Source organism: Bombus affinis, chromosome 3, assembly GCF_024516045.1.
Source record: "Bombus affinis isolate iyBomAffi1 chromosome 3, iyBomAffi1.2, whole genome shotgun sequence".
Classification (NCBI taxonomy): domain Eukaryota; kingdom Metazoa; phylum Arthropoda; class Insecta; order Hymenoptera; family Apidae; genus Bombus; species Bombus affinis.
The window spans coordinates 4424238-4443504 of record NC_066346.1 but is presented as its reverse complement, the minus strand read 5'-3'; the positions used below and the strand labels follow the sequence as shown (position 1 = coordinate 4443504).

General features: G+C 39.5%; 1 protein-coding gene across 6 annotated transcripts in view; it reads left to right on the top strand.

The window, feature by feature from the left end:
- Positions 1-19267, top strand: part of LOC126913998 (glutamate receptor ionotropic, kainate 2) — a 160617-nt gene that overhangs the window by 130483 nt on the left and 10867 nt on the right. For 4 of the 6 annotated variants that reach the window (XM_050717359.1, XM_050717358.1, XM_050717362.1 and 1 more), the window contains exons 9-15: positions 6227-6430; positions 7335-7538; positions 9413-9517; positions 11729-11908; positions 12511-12648; positions 16381-16578; positions 18496-18721. In XM_050717359.1, the coding sequence (XP_050573316.1) occupies positions 6227-6430; positions 7335-7538; positions 9413-9517; positions 11729-11908; positions 12511-12648; positions 16381-16578; positions 18496-18721 (1255 nt within the window). Of the gene's footprint in view, positions 1-6226; positions 6431-7334; positions 7539-9412; positions 9518-10069; positions 10328-11728; positions 11909-12510; positions 12649-16380; positions 16579-18495; positions 18722-19267 lie in introns of all 6 variants that reach the window. The other 2 variants (XM_050717363.1, XM_050717360.1) reach the window with 2 other exon arrangements.

Below are 19267 nucleotides of genomic sequence, written 5' to 3'. Positions count from 1 at the left end.
GATTGGAAACCTGAAAATTAATAATAGCTACTACAATAATACAATAGTACAACGATAAGAAATTAAAATAAAATTTTAGGAATATTAAATATAAATAATTGCAGCAATATTGCAACTTTGGTCTTTCAAGGAAAATAAAACAATATCGATATCACCATGAAATTGCTCTCCCTGGAGGCTCAATTCCTCAAAATAGAAAATGTTCCTAAAAATCATACTCACGGACAATCATAACAGCTAACCTTGCACATCACGTACAGAATGTCAAAGTTAGCTAGACGCAACAGAGAATGACCGTCTAATGCAAATGCCGTGTCATACCGGAAGCTACGGGGAGCCCAGTAAATTCTACGCGGAAAAAACAATGCACCGAGCCTGAAGAATACGAGGAAATCGTGGATATCCAGACAAATGGCTCGAAGTGTTCCTCCAGCTGGAAGCAGCTGGATTGGTAGGCATCCAATGATAAGCCGCAAACGTGCGCGGAGAGACGGAGCAACGTTGACACATGAATAATTGAACAGCGTATTTAGTAAATAGCTACGGAGAATGGACCGTTGTCCATCCCCCTGTGTCTTCCCTCTGTCTTTCCCTCGTAGCCCATACTCGAGTTTCTCTCTTACTCTGTTCCCTGTCCATCGTATACATATATTCCCCTTCCTTCCTTATCCGAACTATGTCGCGTCGGGTAACTCGGCCCTCAAATTACCTCTTTTTTCCCTCTGCTCCTTGGACTCGGAGGATTTCCGGATATTTGTGCGATCGTTCGTATGGCATTTTAGGAAATGCAGAAATTGGATAATACGTTCGGGAACGCGTGCTTTAAAAGGAGATTGGGTTCATGAAAGGACAGGCAATCGATAGTAATTTCGGAGATTTTTTCCGGTAGAATCGTTTTTGATACGGTGTAATGTTTTATAATTCTGTTTGACATTCTGTTTGAGAGAGATACGGATTTCGTGTAATTCGTAAATTTTCAAATCATTTTTAACGATCGCGTTCACTGATAAGAACAAATCATTGCTATTTACTGGGGAGGGGAAGGGCCGTTTATTACGTTTTGTTTAACGAAATAATTGTTTGCAAATATAAAATAGTTTACGGTATACAGTTGCTGGTGAAAATATTCGAAACGCTTCGAAATTTTATTTCTTTCATTTTATGACACTCCACACTTGACTATATTTAATTATAAATTTGATTTAATAACAAAGTTTGTAATAAATATGAATATGTACATAGCCAAATATCAATATACCAATATATATCAATATACCAAATATCAATATACCAAAATATCAATATACTGTTATAATTACCAATATAATTATAACAGTCGTGTCTCGTTATACAGTGCTAATGAAATTTCAAAACGTTTTATTTTACAAATACGACATACATAAAGGCTTTTTATGATAAGTGTTCAAATACTTTCGTAAGCTACATTATATAAAATTTCTGGTAGTATTTATTAATCATGTTTGATGCTTTGTTCCTTTGATCAACCTTTCTTTCGACAAAACTTCCAGGAAGACTATATTTCTCATCAACCATGACACTGTTCTCCAATCATTTCTTTTTATACCCTTCCCTCCAACACATCTTTCTACAGCCCATTTCTCGCGATTCATTCGAACAATTCTGTTTCCTAGTTGCATCCTTCAACGTCCAAGTTCTGCACGACTGTCCTCTTGCCATGACACGAGTAACACGTGTTAGACCTCGTAAGGATCTCAGCTCACGTTCGCTTGGCCAACGCTCGTGGCCAGGTTTATTAAGTGAATATTGTTCCGACGTCAAATTTCCGGCAAGTTCAACCAACATAACGATCCAAATACTCACACATTTCTGGTCAATGAGCTCAGAATTAGATCTTATCTTCGCTTATTAAAGGAAATCTAATCAAAGGAAACACGCATTTCGGATGTTTTGATAAAGAAACGTTTGCAACAAATAATTCTCTGGTGGCTCGTTTTAATTTTGCTCGAATTACCTATTGCATTCTCGCGTTAAATTAAACGAGACCCAATTCACGAATTGGAGTCGTAAACAGATATATAAAGATAAAAAAATAAAATACGATCTTTAGGAAAGAATATAAATACTGTATGTATGTGAAATAGGATAAAAATCCGTTACAATAATTTATTTTAGCTTTTAAAAAATCAATTATCATACGTACTGACCGATCTATGGTTAAAAAAAACGAAAAATATTTATTTATAAAATATTTATGAACTTAACATTTGCTTTCCCTTTAAATTCGTAAAAGCGGCAAACGTTGAAAATCCATAGTATATATAGATAATGTTGCTCTCAAAATTAGTAAAAATGCATTTGTGGTTTCTATCGAACTTAAATCGTTCCAGCTGTTCAATTATTCAGTCGAAGAATAGCAACGGTATGGACAATGCGGTTGCTTCAATGGACTTCGGTAATAATGGAGAACTAATACAAAACTAATTGTTTGAACAGTGGCATTCAATCGCAAAGAATATGCTAATCAATCTGTAAAATCAAGTTGCGTGTATTATTTTTTCATGGTATATACAAATCTCATTGAGAAAAGACTGAAAACTGTCGCTGAAATACATTCATCGTCTCTTTCAGTAAAATTATTTCATTAAGTTTTAAAATTATTAAAAACGAAGTATTCGAATGGAGTTTGGTGCACGTTATGAAAGTTCATGACAAAGAGGAACGTGGCACACGTGGCACATGATTCATCGATGAAATCACAGAGCGGGTGTCGTTCGTTATACGGCTGAATATCGATTAATGAACTGCGCCAAACATATTCGGCGTAAATTAAACAGTTTCCTTGATAAATGAACAGGAAATTCAGTGCGCCGATACGCAGAAATAACTGGCGTGTCGTGCAACGAGACTCGAGCGCTTCCAAATCCGCCATAAGGGGATAAGTTGATTGTTCCCATAGCTGCTCGATAAATAACGCCATCAATGACGTTTAATCGTTCGATATTATTTACTTTCGCTCGTTGTTAACTCGGTGATAAATGTTGTTGCCTTGCGGCTCGATATCCTCGTTCTCCGAATTTCATTGGGATACTTTTTAAACGGAAGAAAAATCTCATGAAATATTTTCATTTGGGCTAAGTTATTTTTGCTTAATCCAAATTCGGAAATTTTCGAGCACCAGATGTGAAAAATAGAAAATCAAGACGTCTGACAGAAAATCGAATTCGTCAGGTTGATCGGTTCACACGGGGGTTCTCGTCATCTACGATTCTAAAATTGAAATGCAAAACGACGCGGCTATTTTTGGAAGTGAACGACAGGATGAATGACCCCTTCGATCAGTCTGTACCTTTCCAATGGCATGAAAACCGTATTGACAGATGCCAGTGAAAGAAAACCGAAAACGCAACGACATCACGTCAGAAATAGGTTGCAGGTCCTCGAACCGGAGAACGTGTGCCATAGAATTCACAAAACTATACAATAGTAGTTTTTTGTATATTAGCCAGGTACTTTTTCTCTTTTCTTCTGCTCTTCCATTATAAAGTTTCTCTTTCTTCGACAAACTTTCGAGAGGAAGTTTCGGGAAAATTCGCTTCGTTCTGTCGAACAGCAGCGATCCTGGGAAGCGTGGTGACTTTTTTCAAAATATTTTTCTCATCCACGCATTTTCCACCGCTATTTTGTAGACCTTTGTAAATTATCGATTCTTTTTTAATACAATCTAGTACGTTACACTGACTGGCTTTTATCGAGTTAGTTAGTTCTATACGTGTTCCGCGTGGTCAAACTATAACCGGGCCCGTGCCACGTTACGATTTTTTCATTGGCTAAACAAATTGCGATCGAACGAAGTTACGCGAAGCGGGTGATGACACCGAGCCAGTGATAAGCGAGATATTTTGAAATCTTTGCAAACGAATCTAAAACATGAAGTCTCTCTGTGAAATAATGACGTTTGTGCCACAGGTAGAACTACACATTTCATGGTTAGCACATAGTACAAAAAATAGCAACCATGGCGTCATATTCAAGTACAGATTTGGTCAATGACACTAGTCTAAAGGTAAGGATTTACAGATCGCAATTTGGATAAAATCTTGAAGAAATTAAAGTTCTAAATTCATAAACTTAAAAATAAAACATAAAATATAAATATAAAACTACACAAAGATTTTAAGAACAGAGCAAATATTCGTTCCGAGCGTCGATGGGGAAGTGGACGTCTGTGGCCAGACATCCAGTGGTCAACGAGCTCTCAAAAAGACATTCTTGTGCAGCCTGGAAAAAAAGTCGAAAATCAAATTTTACGAGACTCGAAAGATTTTTGATAGCGATATTGCTTTTCCACTGCTCGGTATTCCTTCCACGCACCTGATTTTTCCTCGAGCAAACACGAAAGTGTTTACCTATAACCTCGACCTCGCCTAGCTCGCGAAGCTCGAGAGAAATTTACAGGGATGATATAACTTTGCAAGTTCTTGTTCACGTTTTCGTTGCTGTCTACAGTGAGGCGTTGCTAGGCGAGGATAAAAGACCGGATAGCTAAAATATAGCGCGCGATGCAGAAGATTTGCAACCAAATTTAGAGGAGCCGCAATGAAAGTATAAGTCCCCCTGTTAAAATTTATCTCTGGCTAAAGAATTAAAGATACAAATGGTCCGACGAAACTGCGTATGTTTATGCATATATGCATAATTCAAATGTTCAAAAATGTATAGAATATATTATAAATGCATGTTCACTATATAACCAAAGTACTCGTATAATATTTAGATAGTGTAACAAATTGAAATATGAATTTGCATAAATATTCCTAGTCTAGATATAATTGATCACGCACGAGGTATTTTGTATGCTAAGTAATATTAGAAAAGTGAGAAAACAGAAACTGTAATATTTTTATCTGTCAAAAATATAACTTTTCCGAAACACCTTCTCATAAATCACTTTCCACAGCTTCGAATTACCTGTCACGCGTTATATACCTTCAAAAAAAAAAAAAAAAAAAAAAAAAAAATGGAACATAAAATATTAAAATACCAATTTCGTTATGAAATACTTGTACCAGAAAATATAGTACCAATTTATTCGAGATTTATTCAAGTCGTCAATGCACCTTCGAAGTGAAGTTGCCCGAAGCATTCGACGAGGCGAAAACAGTCGAAAGATCGGCGTGTTCCTGTTTCCAGGACAGTTGGTACGTGAAAACGGGTTCACGATTTTACACCGGCATGGACGTAGATGCAAAAGCAATTAACAGACGAATCTGCTGGATGAGTAGCAGGGCGTGGGTTTGCGATATACGATGCTCGTTGTATAGGTCACTTCCGGTCGGTGTACTTTCCAATACGATTCGGGAAACAAGCGCGTCATATTACGGAAGACTTAGAATCGACCCCTTGTGATTATATAATTCCACGCCGCCTGGAAGAAAAAAATAATCTGTAAAGAAAGGAATTAAAATTCATGAAACTACAATAGATACGAGTGATGACAAAAACCAGAAAAGAATAGAGATTAAATTCCCATTGTCTCCCACGAAGTTCGTGGAACCACGAAAACGATAGCTGGTCGAAACGACGAAGAAATTGGGTTACGCTGTTTCGTGAAACTCGAGCCATGAGCCCAATAAAAACACTGGTCGGAAAATATAATTGGTCGGAATTTGGTCCGGGGAAATTCTGGCGATTCTACGAAAAAAGAACATCTCGTAAATTAAGCAGACTGCGATTACCGGGTGGTAATTAACGGAGAGGATTTCCAAAGTTCTTTCGCGTACCCGCATTGTAGACGATGATCGTTCGTGTGCAAAAGCAGAGAGCAGAAGATACGTTGAAGAGAGACTATCGGTAATTTGCTGGAACATTGAACAACGACACGTTGTCTCATTATCGAGTGATTATGCGCTGGAGAATTGGAGCGGTCGAGTCGCGATCCGACGATTAATTATGCCACACGAAACAAGTCCAAGCTTGGCTATCCATTGTTGCGGAAATGTTTGGTGAAATTCTCATCTGATGAGAATGGTGTTTCAATTCAGGGAAATCTGGGTCGCGAGAAATTTGCAGAAAAATTTTGAAAGATACAAAATTCTCGATTGTAAGATAGAAATTTCTTTGTATAGGATTTTTTCGTACTTTCTTATACAATTTCTCAATGGTATCGAGTAAACTTATAGAGGAAAAGCTAATGGAAGGATCATTTCGGCGTGGAATTTAGGGTTACGAACATTTCTGTTCGCAGGCAGGTTTACACGGCCTAACCGGACATATCGAGTTCAACGAAGGGAAGCGTAATAACTTCAAACTCGACCTGCTGAAGCTGAAGAAGGAGGAGCTGGTGAAGGTGGGCGAGTGGAAGCCCGGATCGGGCGTTAACGTGACCGACGTTGGTGCTTTTTACGAGACCAGCGCCACTAATATCACCCTGGTCGTTATGACGAGAGAGGTAATTAGTAGGATGCTCGTGTAAGCGCCTGTCACATTACGTTCCCCGTGAAACACTATCTGTACTACATCATCGAGTCAATATAGTACTTTGTACCAAACGTGAACAAGTTCGTAATAAGTTTTATTACATTGCACTATATAATTTCTATCACCCTCTATTATTTTCTTTCACGTTTCATCAGCCTTTTAGTCCTGTCTTTATAGAATTTTTGTAATCTGAACAAGACATAATCTTGAAGAACATTATTGGTCCTTACATACTTCTTTTCAATTTTTTAAAGAATTTTAAAGAATGATCTTAAATGGTAATTATATGTTATTAAATCTGCAGTTAAGCGTTACTTCGATAAGAAATAACGAAATTAGCAACGCTCTTCAAAACTGTTTTTCATCTAAATTAATTATTCAACAGAATAATAATTTTCAAGACGTCGTTTCTCTCAATAATAAATATAACGACGTTACTATTTACCTTTCGAATATCCTTTCCTGCTGGTCAGAAGCAGAAAAGCCTGTTTCCTCGAAAGAAACTAATTTCACTCGGTTCCATGGTCAGAAAGAAATCGTCGCGAAGATACGACGTAGTCCCGCCCTCTCCATTTTCCAAGATGAAAAGGACGAGAAAAGGAGAGAGAAAAGTAGAGTTGGGAGCTTCCATTCGAATCGTTCGAATTAGAACGCCGAATGACACCAAACGCTATACGTTTCATACCGTCGATGCTGGTTCTTATCGTTGAATAAGAATCTTCTTCTTGGGTAAAAGAAAGCCGAGTTCCATCCCCTAGACAAGTTTCGTAGCTGCCATTTTCCTTTTTCCATTTCGCTCTTCCCTTTAGTTTGTCTGTTTATCTTACGACACTCGCGTGCAGGTGATCCATCAAAGGAATCTTATCTTCTCGTAGGAGAAACCGTACGTCATGGTAAAGGAAGACAAGAATCTGACGGGAAACGCAAGGTTCGAGGGGTTCTGCATCGATTTGCTGAAGTGGATCGCAGGTCAGGTCGGGTTCCAATATGCCATACGACTAGTCCCCGATCATATGTATGGCGTTTACGACCCGAAAACCAAGGAATGGAACGGCATCGTTAGGGAACTTATGGAAAAGGTAAACTTCTCCCCACATTTGGAAAAAACATTATTTCTGTCTTGTCTGTGAATTGTGTTGACGTTGTGCGTTTCATGATCGATATTAAACAGAAACTGTGTATAAAGTTGTCAAAATGGTTCAATCATGGAATTGGTCTGAAACAGCAGTAGAAAGCAAAGAAGCAGAATATGAAGAATATTCTAAAAATTGGAAAATGTAAGTCAGAAATTAGATATTTAAATTTCTGGTTTCGATATATACTTGAATTCAACGCTAGAACCACCAAATCTTCCAAAATGACAGATTTTTAATATTTCTCGCGAAAAGAAAGCTTTCAGACTGACACAAAATATCTAAATACACAGTATACAAGCTGATTGTTCGACTGTCAATGCAAAGTTTATTACAGAAGAGGAAATATCTTACCATGTTTTCTCGAAGCGCGCATTCTGTTACCAAGGTGATTCGATGAAATTGTATGTCTTCGCGAGCAAGGGAAGGAAAAAGTAACAGACGCGGGAGGAAGTGGTGCGGACAATTTTATATGTAAAGTAGCGGTCCGATGCTGTCGTAATAAATCCATCCCGTCTAGACTTTCATTATGCATGCTCGGAGCCTGAGAGGAGCATCTAATTTGGCGTTTTCTAACGGGCAGCCACGTATCGGATATTCCAATTCATAGAGACCATCGCATCGGGCAGATGTTACCAGATGACATCTGAATTGTAAAAGGACACGGTTATTAAGTTAGAATCTCATGTAGCCGACTGCTCTAACAGCCGTCGGATAATTTATAAAGGCATCTAGCCACGGCCGTTACTATCGATTGGTTCGACCAAGGATTTTCCTCGAATATTAATGTCCCGTTGCAAAAATTCGTCGAGTTTAATCCACAGCAAAGCTCTCCGTACACACGATATTATACTGAATTATTAAAGATCCAACAGAAATTAATTACATCGCCGTTAGTCGTTCGCTATTGCAACGCAATGTGCTTTATTAAACTGCTGCTGAATTCCCTGTAATTTCTATTACCTATAATTCCATCCTCTTAACGGTAATATCTAATACAGAATGATTCGATCGAAGCAATACCATATTTCATCTTACGGGCGAGCAAACGAAACTAGGAAGGTCTCGGACCTAAGTAGTATAACCCTGTATTTGGTCTGACATCGACCGAATGACGCACCACACAAAAGACGTAACTTAAGGCGACAGAAACGCTCGTGTACAAAGTTGAAGATATAAAAGCGAGAATGCAAGATGAAAGGAGAGAAAAAGCTGAGTATTTTCTGTGGTGGGAAGATAAGCGTCGCGCCTTCGGGCGCCAAGGTTGCGGATGGCTCGTGGCCGTATTTCGTACGTCTAACCGCAACTGCGATACAAATAGACGGTGGATTTCAAAGATTGTCGGTTCGTAAAAGATGCAGGGCAATCTGTACACGATGAAAGCGCCTGCCGCCTTAACCTAGAAACCGGCGGGTCTGTAAGTAGATCGTCTTGAAGGAAAGACGTCATCGCCGGTGACCTCACTGTACCAGGTTTTGGTCTGCTTATAAAAGATGCATTCGCTATTTTGCAAGGCAAACGTTTGCCTAGGTGAACATTTGCCAGGCGAGTCTTTGTCGATGATTTTCGTCGAACGACAAACAACGACCCCGCTTTCCTTCTTTCTACTGCTGCTAGAAAATATTATGCCGAGAGTGATGCATATAAGAATCTTCGTTTTGAGTTGTAGTCACAGACAATACTGATGAGATATCGTTCAATGAATTTCAATTTCGAGTATTTTCTATTTGAACTTTCGGACGGGTCGTGTTCGACGAAACGTGCAGAACTAGACAGAGAACTCTCCGTTTTCATGCGAGAAATTTCCCTTTTGCCCTCAGAGAGCGGACCTGGCTGTTGCGTCTATGACGATCAATTACGCTCGGGAGAGCGTGATAGATTTCACCAAGCCGTTCATGAATCTCGGTATCGGAATTCTGTTTAAGGTGAGTCGCTGTTATCGTTCGTGTATTCGATGATGATGAACTAACTTGTAACTTCCATTCACGATGCAATGTAGTATACATATACCAATCTTCGAGAATCTCGATCTCGTACGGGCCATTCAGAATCCAAACTGATCAATTCCACGACCCGTAAGCATCTTAATTTCATTAACTGTATACAAGATCGGCGTTTCTAAAAAAAATTTACAAAAACAGTATTTCTATCACCACTTTGCCATAATTTTCAATTTTTATAGTTGATCGATACGGATTTTGAGCAGCTCATAAGTATATCACGCTTTGCAAAGATTCACAAAGATCTTGAAAATTATATTTTCTCTACGATCAATTCCATACGATTCCAAGCGATACGAATCATCGTAAAACTCTTTTGCACTCTTCGTACGGCATTGGATTGAGTCGTGATAGAGACGAGATTCTCGATGAAATCGATTCGCTGGCGTAGAACGTTGCTGAGAAAAAGGCCCGCCGTACGGCGGGAGAGTGGCATGGGATCCGTTTTAATTAAAATCGTAGCGTAACGTAATTTAGGTGCCCTCCAGCCAGCCAACGCGGTTGTTCTCCTTCATGAACCCGCTGGCCGTGGAGATCTGGCTGTACGTGCTGGCCGCGTACATGCTGGTGAGCTTCACCCTCTTCGTTATGGCTCGATTCAGCCCGTACGAGTGGAACAATCCACACCCGTGTCTGGCAGAGAGCGACATCGTCGAGAACCAGTTTAGCGTCAGCAACAGCTTCTGGTTTATCACTGGCACGTTCCTCAGACAGGGCAGCGGGCTCAACCCCAAGGTACATTCAACGAGATGCTCCGTCACTGGGCTATTTCTACCGTTCAATTACTTCGTGTGACGAGGACCCCAGACTAAGCTCAGACCCTTGTCCCGCTCCTTTTATAACTGCTCCGAAGTTTGTGGATTCTTAGGGGATTTCTGTGGAGTGATGGTCGAATCGAAAGGAACAGATAAGAATGTCATACACAAGGTGTCTCAGTTGTATTCCGCTCTAAAGCTTTGAAAGGATGTTCTATGATTGTAGAAATGTAGGTCGTTTGAAGATTTATTGGAGAGCTATAAGAAAAGTAGAAAATACGATGCGGACCATATCTAGTCTTCAAACGTCGTTCGATTTCATATCTCTTGGTTTCATATCGTTTTATGTGTAAGTAACTTTAAAGAAAAGAATACAGAATAAATATTAATATGTGTAACAAATTAATACGATCGGTTTATCAAGATAAAACAAAATCGAAATAAATGTGCTTGAATAATATATTAATATTTTACCGATATTAATATTCTGTCGATAATCTCGGTATCCATTAATATTCCCCTCCGAATTTCATATTTTTCTCGCAATTTTTCTAAATGACCTTATGCAATATATTTTTCTTATTTATATCTCTATATTACCCTGACGATGCTTGGCCAAGAAAACTGGCACACCCAACAGGAATACAATTTCTTTGTTCATACAAGATCGACAAATTCCTAAATATTCTACAGAATCCACAAACAATTTTGCGAATCCAGCTATCGATTTAGTTCCACCTGGTCCTTCGGATCCATCTTCCAATACTTATCGATGATCTTTCGTCGAGCGAATAACAGAAATCAGAAGCTGTCACGTCTGGGAGCACCGATTGTCGGCGGTTTCCGTGGACTCTCGATGGCATTCGAAAACGCTGGGCTAGAGACGAACCGTATTACGGTCCATATTCGCTCGAGTCGCAGCCCAAATCACGATGATTCGCGCTCCAGTTTCGTCTGATGGGTGAAACGACCGGAGAAAAAAGAGAAACGAGAGGATAAAGGAATCCGTCTACCGGTTAAACTTCTGCAGTATGCTGAGACCGGCTATTGTATTCCGTGGCTAGTGACGGGCCAAAGAATAGAAAACGGAATCTCCGATTTCTCAGCGAGATAAAGGATCGTCTTGCGTTGCCATTCACGAGGCTGGCAGAGGAACGTAGCTGAAACAGTTATCCTCGAAAAAGTGATTTTTCGCGTGAAAAAATCGTGAATAAACGACACGGAAAAGACGTAGAAAGGTTTCGCCTGGGGACCACGAAACGAGGGGAAAATCGGCAGATGAGAAAATGGATTGGGCTTTACCGGGCGATAAGTGGGTAGAGGGAGATATAGAGAGAAGAATCGGGGATTAGTAATCCGGAAATACGTGTAATTGCTGCAGGTTTCCGGGCGAATGCCGTCGAGGCTGTTCTCGTTCATGAATCCCCTCGCCGTGGAGATTTGGTTATCCATGCTGGGCGCTTACGTGATGGTGTCCCTAACGATTTGGATAGTGGCGAGATTTTCGCCTTACGAATGGATTGAACCGACACCCTGCCCAAGCTGCAAATGTCCGCTACAGGTAGGCTCTCGTCGAGTGGTGCTAATCGACTACGGAATTGAATCGAGTGAAACCGACGCAGAAAGGTGTCGTGAAAAAATAGACGAATTCAAATTTCAATCTCAATTTTTTTTTCAAAATTTAAAATTCAATGCCCTATAACTGCAAAATTTAATATTTGTGAGTTTTGTAGTGAATATCAAGTCTGTGGAAGAAATGATAACTAGATTGCGTATTGATCTATTAAATTTCAAGTTATATTCCCAGTCCTCGCAATATCTCAATGTATAATATATTTTTAAAAATTGTTTCAATCATTCAGGTTACCAAAATTAATTGTATAACGTTGCTATGAATTTCCAGAAGTATGCACGAGCAATTGGAAATTCTTTTGCATTACTGTTACAATACTGAAAATTATTCTAAAGCCATCATAGAGATTCTTAGTCAGCTGTAGCATGGTTGAAAGTATTTACACGATCAGAAACGTCGCATTGTTGAACAATCCTATTCGATACTCACGACCCTTTCGATCGCTCGAATAACCATTAACTACTTACGGACAGCTTGTGTAATTGTCCTTGAAATTTCGCACCACTTGGCGGGGGTCCCGATGTCATCAGGGTAGTCACGTGAGCGCGTTGGATCCTGACAGCGACGACATTCCTCTACTGAGAACGGTCAACGAGTTCACCCTGGCCAACAGCTTCTGGTTTACAGTCGGCACGCTTATGCAACAGGGCAGCGATCTCAACCCCAAGGTAAACGTGTCACCACAGAGTCCGGCAGTCGAGAACAATCACTTGTACAAATAAAACCTTCGTAACACACAATTGGAAGCTCGTTGGTTTCTACGAATCCATTCATCTCGAATGTATGAATATACAACCAACGTTATTCGACGAACAAACGACACATTCGCGTGAATTGTTAGAAGAACGATTCCTCGGAACGATTTATAAATTTTATAGGTTGTCAAACTCGCGATACATACAGTATAGATCCGACGAATGAAAAATCTCGGGCCGATTGATATAGAGTTGGCGATCAACGCGGTAATGCAAGTTCTCGTGATTTAAAATCGACTAAAAGCATCTGGAGACACATAGCTGAGCTAACAACGATATCACGAGACTGTAAAGTAACTTGTATTTTGTAACGATATTATCCGCCATAAAGGTGACCATTTAAAACAACCTCGTGAAATTCGTAGTATTATCATAAAGGTAGCAAGTGTGGAGGCACAAGCCGCGTGCTCTTAACTGCGTGCTTAGGACCGGGCCACAGGAAAGCCCGGTTTTATTTGCCAAACAATTACGGAAACAACGCAGCTTTGCCCTCGCTCTGGCCTTTATTTTCTGGTTTCTTTGTTTCGTCTTATTCGGTCCGTTTTGAAGGGAGGGGGGAGGGGGGGGCGAGGGAATGCAGTTTCTCTAATTTCTTCTCGCGTTTCTGAGGACACTAGTTTTCGTTGTTTTTAATCTCAGTGGAAGTGTTTTCATCCCTTTTGATGCGCTTTCTTTGGAGAAATTAGGTTTCTAATTCCGTTCGTTAAGCTAGATTCCTGGAGAACTTAATGTATGTTATGTTTGAATTAAAGACACCCCATAGAGCATAATACAAAGACAGGGTATTTCGAATCTCGTGTTTATCTAATATTTCATTATATTTCCAAGACCGTGAAAGCGAGTGGTCTCATTTTTCGAAAAGTTTCAAAGGAAGATGATCCATCAAACTCGAGCCATAAAATGGGACGAAGTCTAACGAGCTTCCCTATTTAACAAACGAGAAACACCGTACAAAGCGCAGAAATGTTTCAAGCACCATATGAGTACATCGTGTGACTCTAAACGTAGACAAAACGAGACCAGGAAACAGATACGTTCGTTTACATAATCCGCGGATAAAATTGGAGGATCTATTCACCGTTCTATTTGTCTAGTCTGCCTTTTAACTTCACGTTGAGAATAGAAGAGCAAAGTGCCTTATTCACCCTAGTGATATCTCTTTTTGTTATCAATTACGCAGGATCTTAAGCAGACGAAAGATCTTTTCTCATTCAAGTAGCACGAATTGAAATAGCGTGGACACTTTAGTTGCACCGACGAACACGACAGGAAATCTCGATAGAAACAGAACGATCGAGTATCGAGAGATCGCATGTCACCCCTGCATGCACATAGCAGCCAAGCACCTTACATTTCGTTCGCCTCATTTCCGTCGTATCGTTTCCGCTGACAGTTTCTCCTTCTTCCTGTTAGTCCGACTAAATCCAACGGAATTCCCGCTAGAGCAGATTTCTTACGATTTGAAAAGTTTTCATTCGCAGGCTTAAGAAAATTTCTGCACGTCATTCGGGAAAGTGAGTCCTCTTTGCGCGGGAAAAGTTCGAACGTGGAGCAAGTAGTTTCGCGTAGAACTCGACAACGAACTTCTCTGGTAGTCGAGATTACTATGGGAAATCTTCGTTTTTAATCTTTTCTAGTCCACGTGCAAAGTTTGATAGATTAGTAGGTTGCATAAATGGAGCGATAAATATTTGATGAAACAGCTGATAACTTCGAGAACAACATATTTTGCAACAACATATTTTATAATCGCTATGTCCGTCGTAAGTGCTACGTCCGGCGATAAAAACTGCATGTAATAGCTGTTTATGAAGCTACATTCGCAGCAGGGGTTAAAATGCTTTATAGGGCGTAAGTTGAAAATTTGCCTCGAGCCTGATGTAATAACGTTACATGATCCACGATGCGGTTAATTCATCTTACACGCTTGGTAGCAGTTTCGAAACCCGCCACTAAGTAGTTGCAAAGCAATAAGAGCGCTCTGACTGCATAAGATTTATTTTAGAACCCCTTCTGATTAACACCATTTTCCAAGCAGATGAGAAATAGTCAAAAAGAAATCCAATTTGTACCGAATTACACACAGTTAGAAATTGTTCGTGAGCCAAGAGTTTACTATATACCCTTTTCCACTGAATTGAATCTTCCCTGTGGCCACAGACATAATACCCAGCGAGGTGAAAATGGTTTCTAACGAGACGAGAAACACCTGTACGACATATGGTGCTAGCCGGCTCTGGTGGCATGTGTGTACATGCGGGGTTGTCGTTGCGAAGTTCGAGGAGAATGGCGATTCGGCTGCGAGCTCGATGAATCCCAGACATCCGCGTAAAAAGGTCGGATTCGAGAGTGCTCGAGCGAGATCGCGATCCCCTCCTTTCATTGAAAATGCTGGAATAAACGGGAAAGCGCGGGAAGAAGCTCGCGCCGCGCTGGTACCGCGAGAATTCCTCTCGCTGGAAACTTATCGTTCGAGAGATTTTCCAAGTCGTATCGCCGATGTGACACGGCGAAAGAGAAAATAGAGCAGCGTAATCCTCGAGTCTGCGAGATATTTGCCTCGACACCGCTGGCGATATGAATAAATATCAAGAAACGGGCAATTTCTTTTCTACTGCGGTGGGTATAGCGAAACCAGCCACTTCTATTCCATTTCTTTCATTCTTTTCCTCGCGTTAACAGCCAAATGTCTTTATAAATATTTCTAAAGGAAAATTAAAGCAAGGAAAATTATACTTTATAGAAGATATTTGAAAGATCTATAGCGGCTGTAAAACACACACTGGCTCGTGTAGGTATTTGTATACTTACCACAAAGTAAGTATAATACTTACTTATATGGTAATTTGAATAACATCTTTCATATCGTAAAGTAGAAGGAATTACATATTGAGAAATGTTTCGAGTCGCGGTAATCGTTAGCATGAACCACTTGGTACCACGGCTAATGGAACGAAATATGCCATTAGTGGGCTCAGAAGGGTGCAAATGAGACCGCATATTGCATTCTTCGAGTGGAACGTAGCAGAGACACGAAGCTCTTAAATCGTCTCCCGACCTCGATGCTCCACTGACGTGGTTTCAATTGATCGTCGAGGCTCTTTATGGGCTTCCGGGGCACGGAGATGCGATATCGAGGCGACATTCGCAAGAAAACCGATTGCCAGACGCACGCCAGTTATTTCGATACAATGTTTCGTCGTAAATATTTCATTACGTTATATGCGATAAATCTTCTTAGTCTTTAATGTAAGTGAAGAATTTTATAAGTTTCAACGTTTGTACATTTTCCACTTTAATTAACAAAATTTAATAAATAAAATTATCAGGTAATTTGAAAATGTATATAGTGATAATAACGAAAATATGAACTTCACTTAAGAATTAATAAATATTTAACAATATGAAGAATTCATAGAATGACACAAATTTCATAATAGATATTGCGAAAAATTTATACGCACCCGATTTGGAAAAATAATGAAAGAAATTGGCTAATAACAACTTCTTGTTTCGTTATTCCACTTGGTCGGTAGTTAAAGGGTTGCAATTTCGAGGCGGCTCGAACGATTTCCGAGAAGGAATTGCTCGCGAGAGGGATGCAATTTTCCATTACGTAAGAGGCCTATCGATCGTCATTATCAGGCAACCAGCACGAGAATTGTTGGCGGAATCTGGTGGTTCTTCACGTTAATCATCATCTCCTCTTACACGGCGAACTTGGCTGCCTTCCTCACTGTCGAGAGGATGATCACGCCGATCGAGAACGCGGCAGATCTCGCGGAACAAACGCAGATTTCCTATGGAACTTTAGAGGGTGGAAGTACGATGACTTTCTTCAGAGTAAGTATCAAAGATTATCAAATTGTTTAAAACGAAATTTAAATACGAAATCAATAGATGCGAGAAGTTGTGAGTGACGGATTTAATGAACATCTTCGTAGATACGCAAAAGTTTAGAACACGTTGTTAGCAACTAAAGCAAAGTTTAACACAGTTGTGTTGAAACTTACCTGCATGAAATTCTATACTCGAGGATCAAACTAGTTAAATCAAGCCAATTTTTCTAGAATTTGAGTGGTAGACTCGAAAAATGCCGAGTATAAGTAATGTAAGTCCAGATATGCAAAATAAAAACTTTTTATGTTGCAACAAAAACTAACAATAAGGACAAGAAGAAGAACAAACATTGCTTTATAATTGTCCTCTTTCTTCTCGTATATCCGATAGAATCATAGGATTAACGTGGTCTCACGTTCGGCCTTCTTCTTCTCTAACACAGAGAAAGATATAAATTCATTGATATTAATTAACGTCACGTGGCTCATTGTCTACGTAGCAGCTAGCATTCTGCAAGAGCCACGATTTTCATTCGCATTCCAACCGTGTCATACGGATATTTTGTTGGACGTGAATCGCGCGTATATTCATAATTCGTTCGAAATATTAAAACCATAAACATACCGTTCATAATGCGAGACAAATTCGACTAATTATCACGGGAGGTAGCTTTCATACCAGCGAATTCGTCGAATATCCAACCTTTAACACCGACTTTTAACGTTATTAAATTCGAAACGACATTTTAACAACGCGTACCCGCTAAATTATATTAATATCGCGATATTGGAATAGCACTTTGCGCGCCACCATGGTCACTGATTTATTCTCAGGACGTACGTTATTACTAAACTCGACACGCGCCGTATTCGAATGACTGGAAACACGGTCGGAGAAATTTGAAAAAAGCATCCTTTGTAGCGTTGATTGTATCCTCTTCGTTATTTCGTAACCAATACTCCTGAAAAAAATATACACCGATACATATACAGTCTATCCGTTTTATCTGCAAACACGTAAATATCTCGAGAACTGTGGATGATACAAAAACCTTGAAAAGTCTTATGCAAATTATGTTTTTTATCCTATATCCTTATAGCCTGCAACAAAATATTTTCAAAGCACCACATACTTGTATTTTTTGCATAAACCACTGTCGAGATATTAAATTCTAAATTTGATATGCCGGAGGCATTGGCGTTACTTGATGTACCTACCACCACAGGGCATATATATATATATATATATTATGTATAGTATGAAAAAGAACCGATTACGTATGTGTGTGTATGTGTGTGTATGCTAAATACTATTCCATCCTCCGGCAGAATTAATATCTCGGTAGTAGTTTATGCAAAAAATACGAGTAGTGTTTCGAAAATATTTCGATGTGGGTAACAAGAATATGGAATAAAAAAATATACTTCCCATTTAAAATATAACCGTGATTTCCATATGGCTTTTCAAGGTTATTGCAAAGTATAATAAATATCGGCATGATATGTATCTACCGTTCGAAAACGTGCGACATTTATTTCAAACATTTTTTCGTATTATTCGTAGTTTTCGAGATATCTGCGTGTTCCCAGATAAAACAGACACACTCTATATTTCTAAATGGCAGAAGACACAGCAAGGATATACTATGCTTCACAAACGTGTTTGATTAATTCGAAATAGGGTAAAATTAAATTCCTTCTGCGCTTGTTTTAAACGAATATTCAAATGATAATGGAAATGAAAATAACCAGTTGCGGAACAATTAAACAGAAAACACGTCGCGATACTGGATCTCCTCTCATAAAAAAATTAGTATACGATTACAGTGTGCCAAATTACCTATAGTCTCGATATGATATACATTTTTAGGAGACGCACACGCAAACAGGCAAACGATAATTGTAATATTTGTAATAACAGGACTCGAAGATTGGAATATACAAAAAGATGTGGGAGTTCATGGAAACGAAATCGCCATCGGTATTCGTGAAAAGCTACGAGGACGGAGTGAAAAGAGTGCTCGAGGGTGACTACGCTTTCCTGATGGAATCCACCATGCTCGATTACGCTGTGCAACGAGATTGCAACCTCACGCAAATCGGCGGCCTGTTGGACAGCAAAGGTTACGGGATTGCCACTCCGAAAGGTAATATCGGAAAACAATCGAAGCCTATTTCTGCGGTTCGATCTAATCATAAAGAAATTTCCATCTTCTTTTTTTTCGTTTTTTCATACTCGCAGGAAAATTCACTCTTCCCCGACATATCCATTCTGTGTAAAAAAGTTGAAAAATTCTTGATGAAGCCTGCCAGAAAATATGATTCTCTTTCCCGGTGGAGTAATAAATTCACAATTGTTTATTTAGAAAATATTTTGTAACCGCTCGGTTTGCAATGCAAGCAAGCTTCTTCGCGTTATAAAACATCCCTCAAAGTGTTTAGCTTCGTGAAAATGATGCTACCACTTTGCCGCGTTTTGTTCTCACGTTTAACGTTTTGCGGTCTTAATTAACACACATGCATTGTGAATAGAAACAACGAGCCTGGCAAGCGTACAAAAGCGTGTCGAACGCTTCACTTTCGCGATATAATGGCCGGCTTGGTACCGTTCGAGCGGTGTACCACGTAAGAAAACTTGCTACGCGGCGAAACAAACACGTAAATATCGTTCGCTGTTAATATCGCACGGCGGT